The sequence below is a fragment of the Littorina saxatilis genome, linkage group LG2 (assembly GCF_037325665.1).
Source record: "Littorina saxatilis isolate snail1 linkage group LG2, US_GU_Lsax_2.0, whole genome shotgun sequence".
NCBI lineage: Eukaryota > Metazoa > Mollusca > Gastropoda > Littorinimorpha > Littorinidae > Littorina > Littorina saxatilis.
In genome coordinates, this window is record NC_090246.1 from 60,083,756 (window position 1) to 60,095,527 (window position 11,772).

The 11,772-nt window shown below is 40.9% G+C and overlaps 1 protein-coding gene across 1 annotated transcript in view; it reads right to left on the minus strand.

Moving 5' to 3' along the window:
* The window catches only part of LOC138953652 (neuronal acetylcholine receptor subunit alpha-6-like), a 17,340-nt gene extending 6,269 nt beyond the window's left edge, over positions 1-11,071 (minus strand). Inside the window, exons 1-5 of the mRNA XM_070325535.1 lie at positions 11,068-11,071; positions 7,934-8,082; positions 7,360-7,410; positions 6,559-6,722; positions 5,708-5,818 (exon numbers count right to left, since the gene is read on the minus strand). Of these exons, the coding sequence (XP_070181636.1) occupies positions 5,708-5,818; positions 6,559-6,722; positions 7,360-7,410; positions 7,934-8,082; positions 11,068-11,071 (479 nt within the window). The remainder of the gene's footprint in view (positions 1-5,707; positions 5,819-6,558; positions 6,723-7,359; positions 7,411-7,933; positions 8,083-11,067) is intronic.
* Between the last annotated feature and the right edge of the window lie 701 nt (positions 11,072-11,772).

Below are 11,772 nucleotides of genomic sequence, written 5' to 3' on the forward strand. Positions count from 1 at the left end.
CAGGAATTGATCTCTTCGCCTTTGTTTTACAACGTTTTTAAAACCTGAGACGGCAAGACTCTGAGTTGTCCATAGATATGATAGACCCAACTTATTTAACATAGTATTGACATGCGACAACCAGAGCAATTTAACGTTTTGTACATGGTACAACCTCAAATGTAGTTTTAACATTAAACAAGACATCTTATTCGCACCATCGTTCATTTCTTTCATCAGTTTATACCAATAATCCAGTAACTGACATTGTACCTCAATTCTAATTGGGTAACGACCAAGCTCTCCGTAAACCATACAAGCGGGTGTAGTTTTATATACATCAAGAAGCATTTTTAACAATCGCAATTGAAACCTTGACAATATGTCTAATGAATCATATCCCCACACCTCACAACCATACAGCAAAATTGGATGTACACACTTCTCAAAAAAATCCAATTGCACATCAATTGGCAAATTTAGTTTTCTACATTTTCGAATTAACGAGAACATTGCACGGTTACCAATCAAACATTGACGTTTCATGGCATTATGATTTTTTTTTAATTATAATTAAATAGTACACCTAAGTACACATAATCCCAAACTACTTGGACAGGTACTCCATTCAAGACAAAATTTGGGATATTCCGTATTTTCCCCCGCGATGAAACAACTATTTTTGTCTTTTCAATATTTACGCTTAGTCCCCAGTTTTTACAATAACGATCTAGTCCACCCAGGGCTTTTTGCATTTCTCCAGGTGTTTCGGCGAGTATAGCAGTATCATCAGCATATATTAACAGGTACAAATACATATAGTCATTAATGCGTTCAACATCTATTTCTTGGGCTCTTTTCAGGGGCAACTCTAGGCTGACATCATATTCAACCAAAAACTGCTTCAGGTCGTTTAAAAATAGTGAGAAAAGAATCGGTGATAAATTATCGCCATGAAGAAGCCCGATGTTTGAGGTGAACGCCTCGGAGAATACACTATTCACCTTCACGCACAATTTTGCCTTATCATACATGTCCTTAATTACATTCAATACCTTACCATTAATATTCCGTTGCATCAGCTTCTGCCACAGAAAACTGCGTTGCACAGAATCAAAAGCCTTACGCAGATCAATGAAAGCACAATACAGTGGTCGCCGCTTAATAAAGCCACTTCTGGACCGACGGAAAATGGCTTTAATAAGCGGCGGATTTATTAACCAGCGGTCCAGGAATACGTCATTTTCGAAAGAAGAAAAAAATCTTCTCTTTTGTTTACGTCACTCAGTCACTTTCTTTCGTCATTTACACTTGTTTGAATCTAAACAACACTTCCCGAAGGATGTAGAACTTTTGTTTTAATTATGTACATGTACGTGTACTTTGATCACTTCGGTACATCAATAATTTCACTGTCACCGTCACGAATCATTACTCAGCAGAGAAGAACGATTTTATGAGTGTTTGTTTGTTGGTCGTCTTCCACATCAGAACAAGATAATGTGAGTTTTAGTCACAAACTACGTGATTTCTCTGAGAAAACTGGCTTTAATAAGCGGCGGGTTGGCTTTATTAACCGGCTTTTTCTAATACATAAGATATAGTGATAAATCCGGACCGTCTGAAATCGGCTTTTATAAGCGGCTGGCTCTATTAACCGCGGTTTTATTAAGCGGCGTCCACTGTATAACTTTTTCTTTTGTTGTAAAAATATATCAATAAGGCAATGTAGTGCAAAAATGTGGTCTACAGTAGAGTGGCCTTTTCGGAATCCAGCTTGTTCGATGCCGATCACAGAATTGTCATCCAGAAATGCATGCAATCTTTTATTTATCACACTTGTAAAAAGTTTTCCAAAACAACTTAGTACACTGATTCCTCTATAATTATCAGGGTCGGCTGTTGAGCCTTTACCTTTAAAGATTGGGCTTATATACCCCACTGTCCAAGCTTTAGGCATTTTCCCAGTATGCAATATCAAGTTAAATAAACGTGTTACAATAGTTAATAGTTTTGGTGAGGAATATTTCAAAAACTCGTTTATAATACCATCGTATCCGCAAGTTTTTTTTATTCTTTAAATTGTTTACACATATCATCACCTCCTCCTTTGTAATATCAACATTCAATTGTTCATTCATAAGGTCTATGCCATCAAGCACATCATCTTGCACATCAATCAAGTCGTGGTCAGATACATTACTAAGTTTTTCAAAATGTTTTACAAATACTTCACGGGATATATCATGCATCGCTTGTTTCTTCTGCTGGTCACATCCACTTATCAATTTCCAATAACTGCTGGGGTCAGAAGACTTCATTGTTCAAATTTTCTTATGTAGCTGCTTTAAATAACTATTATAACTTTTACTCAGTGTTCCCTTATAATCATTGAATGCTTGGACCTTATCTTGTATAATCTCTCTGTTATTTGGTTGGGCTTTACATTTTCTCTTTATTTTTCTATATTTCCTTCTTGTCTGTTTACATTATTTATCAAACCAAATTTTCTTCACTCCACTATGTGCATCGTTACTGCTACATGTATTTATTTTTTTCTTCTGCTTATTCTTTCTAAGCATGTTCAATTTATTGGCAGCTTCGGTACCGAACAGTACCGAACAATGGCCATTTATTTTTGATTTGCTACAAGTGTGCTAAACACTTGAGTCACAGCTATTAACTGTGGTTTTAGGGATGCATACAATTTTAAACCTTTCGTTGAAAGGTAACGAAAAGGGACTGCTCATGAAAGAGCACCAACTATGGTGAGCATCGATTTCATCTGAGCCATAAAAAGACTAAGCGATTTAATGCTTGAAAGTCCACAAATCTGCTGATTGGCATTGCGAGATTATGCAACCCCAACCCTATGTATAGCTGCCGTAGGGTAAAACGAGAGCCACTATTGCGCACACAATCTCCATCTGAAACGGACATTTCTATGTTTGCCCCCGTTTCGAACCATCACGCACAACAAACTCATTGATTCTCTCGTGTCGAAGATTGCTACAGTGGCCGCGCATTTACCCCTTGCGTTTCATTCAATTCTATAAAGCCGAACAAATTTGTTATCAATTTTGTCTGGGACCGAGGAGGTTACCTCCAGGGATGGTGATGCGCTGTTGGTGTAGGTAGCTGAGTCATTCGTATGATCTCTCCCCCTCACATTAGTGAGGGCTAAAGTACTGCTGATGGGGTCTATGTCGACCAAAAGAGTGGGGATCCCTGTAGGTGGAGTTCCTGTAGGTGGATTCCCTGTATACAGGGAATCCCACAGGGTGGAGTTTTTTTTAATAAAACTTGCAAACCATACTCGAATTTCTAAGAAATATCAAACAAGTCGCGTAAGGCGAAAATACAACATTTAGTCAAGTAGCTGTCGAACTCACAGAATGAAACTGAACGCAATGCAACGCAGCAAGACCGTATACTCGTAGCATCGTCAGTCCACCGCTCATGGCAAAGGCAGTGGAATTGACAAGAAGAGCGGGGTAGTAGTTGCGCTGAGAAGGATAGCACGCTTTTCTGTACCTCTCTTCGTTTTAACTTTCTGAGCGTGTTTTCAATCCAAACATATCATATCTATATGTTTTTGGAATCAGGAACCGACAAGGAATAAGATGAAAGTGTTTTTAAATTGATTTCGAACATTTAATTTTGATCATAATTTTTATATTTTTAATTTTCAGAGCTTGTTTTTAATCCAAATATAACATATTTATATGTTTTTGGAATGAGAAAATGATGGAGAATAAGATGAACGTAAATTTGGATCGTTTTATAAAACATTTTTTTTTTTTACAATTTTCAGATTTTTGATGACCAAAGTCATTAATTAATTTTTAAACCACCAAGCTGAAATGCAATACCGAAGTCCGGGCTTTGTCGGAGATTACTTGACCAAAATTTCAACCAATTTGGTTGAAAAATGAGAGCGTGACAGTGCCGCCTCAACTTTCACGAAAAGCCGGATATGACGTCATCAAAGACATTTATCAAAAAAATGAAAAAAACGTCTGAGGATATCATACCCAGGAACTCTCATGTCAAATTTCATAAAGATCGGTCCAGTAGTTTAGTCTGAATCGCTCTACACACACACACAGACAGACAGACAGACACACACACACACACACACACACACACACACACACACACACACACACACACACACACACACACACACACACACACACATACACCACGACCCTCGTCTCGATTCCCCCCTCTATGTTAAAACATTTAGTCAAAACTTGACTAAATGTAAAAAGATCGAAAAACATCAAATTTTTGCTAAACATCACGTGACTTTCAGCGATATCAGCGAAACGCTACAGGAACTACACCCTGTGGTATTCCCTGTATAACTCTACCTACAGGGAATCCCACTCTTTTGGTCGACAAAGATCCCATCAGCCTTAGTACCAGTGTCCAGCCCTACGTTTCTTTGCGAGAGCGCCCTCGGTAGTCGCCTTCTGTGCTTGGAAAACGGCATGCTTTTGTGCGAGCGGGTTCAAGATGGCGGACGAATGTCAGCCAATGAACGATGCGATCGAGTTTGACAGACGAAACAGGTATTGATTACAAGCGAAGATATTTTTGATGACAACGTCGTAGAATAGGATCGTTAAAGGAAATATGTACAGTCAAAGTATTTTTCTAAAAGATCTGGAGTTAAAATACTTTTTCATCATCCCTTAGTGCAGTTCATGTGCAAGTATCGTCGTACTAAAGAAAGTATTGTCGTCGAAATGAAACCCAAACACTACGGCCGCCATTTTTGTTTTTTTTGCGCACTAGCTTTTAAGACGGTGCGGCGGCGCTGACAGCGCCGTCCGCGGGCAAAGGGTTTCTTAGGCGGTAAAACGTTCTGGGACGTATTACGCTGCAAAACGGCCTGCTGGTTTGTGTGTGCTTTGCATTGGCCTTGACATGAACACATGAACACTGACATTTTAATCCTGTTTAAGTTTTTTCCATCTCAGAAATCCATTGCGAGAAACTTTTAACAAATGTGGTGCTACTGACGAGATAAATCGTTGAAACATTGTGTATTATGATTTTCCTGAAATTTTATACATGCTAGATGAAACCTGTCTTTTTATGAGTCTTGCTTAATGGACTCAAATTCCATTTTCATCCAAAACAATATAAAAGCAAAACAATTATAGCTGTCTTTCAATGTTGAATAATGTTCAGTTTCCCGTTCAGGAGTGATGTTTGCGGCGATTAAGAGCCACATCCTCGTCAAGGTGGTCCTAGTAACCGGGCACCTCGCGCCCCCAGGCAAAAGACAGTGGATCTAAATAAAAGAGTTTAAACTTAATCTTGAAAAACAGCAGGACATGGACAAGCCAGATTTGTACAAATAAGTTCAACAGTTAACCCAGTTATGATCAAATAGCAGGTCAGCTAACCCAGCTATGTGTAAACAACAGGACATTTAACCCAGCTACGGGCATGCAGAGGACCGTTTACCAATCTGTAGACAATACTAATAATAACAGTTGACTTAGTTGTGGTCAAATAGCAGGACGGTTTTCCCATCTGTGGAAAATAATAATGACAGTTGACTTAGTTGCGGTCAAATAGCAGAACAGTTACACAGCTACGGGTAAACAGTAGGACAATAATCAAGTTCTAACTATGGTCAAATAGCGGAACAGTTTACCCAGCTATGAAGTTATCCAGGCTGTTTGCTGTAGGTGCTGTTCAAATGGATTACTTTTCACTCGCTTTCGAGCTACTTTCTTTCTGAGATTCGTTAGAGTTTTCAAACAGTCCTACCCAGCGCTTGGTTCCCACCCATTCGGGATTTTCCTCGTGCACGTCACACCTGTTGGTAGAGAAAACGTACGCCACTACAGAATACAAGTGTGACAGGGAGACTACCGTCGCCCTTCACAGCAGACTCTGCAGAGGTGTTCGCCTTTGAAGTAGGCAACACCTGTGGATTGTAGAGTTCTGTTTGTGATGGGGTCTGGCGGCTTTTGTCTCTCTGTATGTTCATGGATTCCTTTGCGAATGCATAACAGTTTTTATAGGGCTTAGAAATAAGCTCTAAAATTCTCAATCCTGTTTGATTGGACTTCGCCTCCAACGGTGATTGTGGTGTTTCGGCACTTGGTTACATTTGGCGTCGTCGACAGGATGGGACTCGACATGATATGTTCAGGAATGGCGTTATGGCCACTGAATCATTTTTCGTGCTGTTCCCATTCCACGAACCTGGGAGGGACCTAAGCTTGGCGGGTCCATGGTTCGGAACTTTGGGGACAAAGTTCATTCAAACGGGGGCAAGTGTGACAGGGAGACTACCGTCGCCCCTCACAGCAGACTCTGCAGAGTTTGCTCGCCTTTGAAGTAGGCAACACCTGTGGATTGTAGAGTTCTGTTTGTGATGGGGTCTGGCGGCTTTTGTCTCTCTGTATGTTCATGGATTCCTTTGCGAATGCATAACAGTTTTTATAGGGCTTAGGAATAAGCTCTAAAATTCTCAATCCTGTTTGATTGGACTTCGCCTCCAAAGGTGATTGTGGTGTTTCAGCACTTGGTTACACATAAATTAGTACTTACGAGTTGTAGACAATAACGGGTGGTGTCCACACCTCGTGCTGATAGACGTGCGTTTCATCAATGTTGTCGTAGCTGGCAGCGTCCCACGTCAAACGAGAGTCGTTCCAGTGCTGCAAACACGCATTCACCGGACATCTCAGTTTCATTATCTCCGTTAGCGCCTTCTGTGGCATGAGACATTACAATGTTAGAACAAGTACTGAACATTCTAGGACATGTTTTAACGTTTTCCGTTCGTTAATGCTCACAGGAGAAGCTTTTTTTTTTAAATCAATTCATAATCTTTAGCCAATAACAGATCGGCACTCGGAGAAAAAAAACGAAACAAAAAACACACCAAGAAATAAACAACCGACCAATCAAACGCAAGAAATATACCGTATGCTCAGGCTTACAGAACCAGTTTTCACGAAAGCGAATGAAGAGGGGCAAGGGGCGGGGGGGGGGGGGGGGGGGTAATCAAACAATATCCAATATTTCCTAGTTCTTGAAAGTCACTTTGACTTAAAAATGAATATAATTTGCACATGCAAGAATATAAAGGTAGAGAGTGTCGAATAAAATCAAATCACCCAACTATTTTAATTTTTTGAAAGTCCGTTTGATTTTTAGAGCGATAATAATTTACACGTGCAAGAAAATAAAAGCAGGGAGGGGAGGACTAAATCACGTCCAGTGATTTATGAAATCTTTGTAACCTCCCTTCGACTTCAAAATGAACATGATCTGCTCGATCTTGCAGAATTTATGGTTTTCTTCCTCCTTTTCAAAATTCTCACACATTGAAACGAAAACTCTTACACGCACCATAATCCACCAGCCAGTTATCTGCATTGTGGAATCTTTGACGCTCTGCAAGAAAAAGGATGATTTAAACTTTAATCAATCACTAGTGAATTTGTCGCTGAACAACATCAATTGTGTCTTGTTCTCCCTTAGTTTTAATACATAATACAGAACCAGCGGCAATCGCTACTTTGGAAAGAATTGTAAATGACTTTCGATTATCGCCATTGATATGTGTTGGCTAAAGTAAAAACAGCTTTCGACGTTAAAGCGATGCAAATGATTTGTAAAGCAAAGAATCAACATTTTCATTGCCGCTGTAGCAAAACAAAAACACGTAGAGCAAAGGGCTTTTTAAATGACCTGTTCGTGTTTTGAACAAGGAGGTTTGTCCCTGTGCCTAACTGAAAAGGCCACACATAGCCCACGTTAGAATAACTTTTCTTATTTTGGACACACAGACTATTATATACACAGTTCTTAAGCTGATGTCAACTTCAGGGTTAACAGTTCTCGTAGGTCTACCACATATCCACACCATTTCAACCCTATTTCTACCTGAGAAAAGCACATAAGTTTATGAACTAACAATTTCACCAAGTGACGTAGGCAGGAACGTCATGACGACATCGGTGACGGCATCAGGTCTGACGCCAGTGTCATAGCCATTGAAAATAACGGAGCGCAGAGCTGTCTCGTTGCCCGACGTGTAACATTCCACTGGCAACACCAAAGCCGCTGTGACGAGAGTGAAAATACTTAGCAATTCGTTCAAACACACAACACATATTTTAAACAAGAACAGTTAGACGACATCAGGATAGTATAAAAGACAAGATGATGGCATAGCCATTGAACATGGCGGAATGTAGAGCGGTCTCGTTGCCCGACGTGTAGCCAGCAACTGACAACAGCACAGCCGCTAGGACGAGAGTGAACATATCTCGATTACACAAATAGTTTATCTTCTTCAAAAAACAACAACATAACCGACCCAGAAGGGAAAGCAAGGTAGGTCAAAATTACACTAGGTGTTATGAGGTGGACACAAACAAATAACAAATAAATAACAACGATGGCAAGCAAGAACAAGGCCGACAGCAGCAGCAGATATACGAGAGACAACACTTGCAACAAAGATAAACAAAATGAAATTTGGTGTGTGAGTGTGAGTGCGCGCGCCCGCGTGTTAGTGTTAGTGTTAGTGTTAGTGTGTGTGTGTGTGTGATTGTGTGTGTGCGTGTGCGTGTGTGTGTGTGTGTGAATGGTGCGTCCGAACTTCTTCTCGCGTGCGTGTTTATATTTGAAGGGTATCACAGAAAACAAAAAATAATACACTTAAAGCTGTGGTTTATTTATGACTTTCTGGGGCTGAAAAATAGGGATACAATCATGTACAGAATTCTGTACAGCAAACGCTACCCGAAACCCCACGGCGTGTATGACCTTGAGAGCTTCAGTCAACGCTTGAATTTTGCAGGCATAACATCTGGTTTGCTCTCTCAAGACTGATCATATTTTATCTTCAAGAGAGATCAAGGGGAAAAAGTAAACGCCCCGGCGAAGATTCGTACTCTCGACCTCGAGACTTCGTGTCGCATGTTCTAACCTCTAGGCTACTGCGCCAATCGAGAAAAAGAAGGAAAAACATTGATATGAATTAATGTTATCTTATTTTTGAAGCAGCATGATTTATATCTCTATCCGCCCATTGTTCAGAAGTGAATACATGTATAACTATTTCTTAGATGTCTGTTTTCAACTGCACAGAGCTTTGGAGAGATTCAATTACTGTTCATGTCATTTTTCTTGTATGATGTAAATAGAAATATCGCAGCTATTTGCATGGCGCGAATGTCGTGTAGCATGACGGTGTAAACATGTACTGCGATAGTGAAACATGTTTGCAAATAAAGGCAAATTTTAATGGCAATTTGTACGTTTTTGCAACGCATGAATGGTAATTCAAGCGTAGAAAGATATAAAATATCAATTTTTTAATTTTTGACAACACTGGTGGAGTGGCCAAGCGGTTAAGACATCGGCCCCAACATTTCGAGGCCCCGAGGCCTTGAGTTCGAATCCCTGCCAAGTCATTTATTTTTTCTGCTCGATCCTTCTCGACAAATATGCTCAGCTCTGAGAGAGCAAACCGGATGTTACCACTGCAAAATTCAAGCGTTGACCGAAGCTCTCAAGGTCATACAAGGTCATGCAGTCGATTCAGATGAAATAACAACCTGTTCCGTCAAAAAACCCGTAACAAAGGCGATTGTTTGATATTGAATGATTGTTCATCAACTGACAATCACGGTCAGGCGGACAGAACGGATGATTGATCGTTCATGTGTATGTGGCGGTCGTCAACCCGTTGGGGCCTTTGACTGCATGCTCTCACTATACAGCAATGTTAACATAAATACAAACTGTGCCCCCCATCCCCTCGTTTGGCGGAGGTTGTTATGATAAAAGGGACAAGTTTGTTCGCTTCATGTGAATCTCAAAGCCTAATCAATCCCAACCTTGATTGTCTAGATTTCTAGAACAGCTGCTTTTTTCGTAACCAAAGTAGGGATGCCGTGGTGAGGATGCGGTGGTAATGTTGGGGTACGGGTGGGTGGGGGTGGCGGTCTCCTTGAAGCCATCCGGTTCCAGAATGTGGTAATGCGAGCAAACATCTGAACTTATCACGTTAGTGGATGCGCATTATAGATGTTGCTGTACTGGTAGAATGATAAAACGGCTTCAAACAGCTACATTGTCATGTTTTGCAAAGAACATGGTGCCCCACTGTCAGACTGATGAAAAACCCCAAACAAACAAACACACAAACAAACACACATGAAAAAAAATGAAAAAAACACAGGCGTATATTCGAGCGCGAAATGATATCTGACTCTCCTCTCTTTCTCTTCCCCTTCCCACCCCCCCCCCCCTCTTCACTTCTACTTCCTCTACCCCCACTCTGCAATATCCTGTCAAATCCAACCGTTAGATAAACTACAACCAACGCCCTTCCCGCAAGAGCTGTACTGTGGAAGAGAGGGCAAAATACTACGAATTAGACTCCTTCAATTACGGTCAAATTAACTAATGGGGTGAAGATAAATCTAATGGGATTCGTGACTGCGAAAGCTTAAATCAAAACTAACCTAGATTTCGAATGTTATCGGTTTCCAGAGTATCTGCTTTCTTTGGAACCCCACCAGAGGGGGGTTGCTGCGAAGCCGTGAACAATACGAATCGGGAATTGATTTTCCACGATTGAATGCAAGCAAAGCGTTGAAAAATCATTTTAGTGTGTGTGTGTACCAGACGCGTGGATGAAATAAACGAGCACTTGTATGTATAATGCACTGGTGGATTGATGCACACACACACACACACACACACACACACACACACACACACACACACACACACACACACGTGACACACACACACACACCACACACCACACACACACACACACACACACACACACACACACACACACACACACACACACACAAAGGATTTCAGTTCCAATTCAGATCGAGAGTAAAATTGTACAAATCGCCACTTTCGATCACGATTACATTGTTAGGGCGATAAACATAGTGGTAGTCGTGACACCTACAAATAAACACCTTCTATTGTAAGCCATCGTATACGCAAACATGAACGTGCACAGGATTTGACATAAATTAGAATAGGAGTGCATCTTTCAACTTGTAAACTTACACATGTTTCTACAGCTTTCTGTGCGGAGTCGGAATGTTTGATTTATTAAGTTCCAACTGACATATATATACTCTCCCAAAAAAAGAAACTTGACACAGGTAAACATTGATTTTTTTTCAAATATGTTAGAGGAAAGCACCAAAATTCAGTTTGAAGTTTGTCAGGTACATTGTTGCTAACAACTAAACCACAAAAAGAACATCATTGAACCAATACTTTACTGGGTGGTCGCCCTTTTATTGAATTGCAAAAATATTGTCTGCACAAAAACCATGTGCATGGCGCCATGATGTTTCTTTTTTCAAGTTTCTTTTTTGGGAGAGGCACCCCCGGAATCTGCGTAGCGGTATTGTGAAACGTTCACGGAGCTGTCGCACCCTCAAATACTGATCCTGAGCCCGTGTGATGTGACTCTAGGTCGGACTGACCTTGGCCTGTCCTGTACACTTTAAGTGGCATTTAAGCGTTTCATAGTGCACATACAGTTTGTTGGGACACATCAAAATGCCTTGCAACATCTTCATTAGTTGCACCTGCTTGCAACCGGACAATAGCATTATGACCGGCACGGTTGGCCTAGTGGTAAGGCGTCCGCCCCGTGATCGGGAGGTCGTGGGTTCGAACCCCGGCCGGGTCATACCTAAGACTTTAAAATTGGCAATCTAGTGGCTGCTCCGCCTGGCGTCTGGCATTATGGGGTTAGTG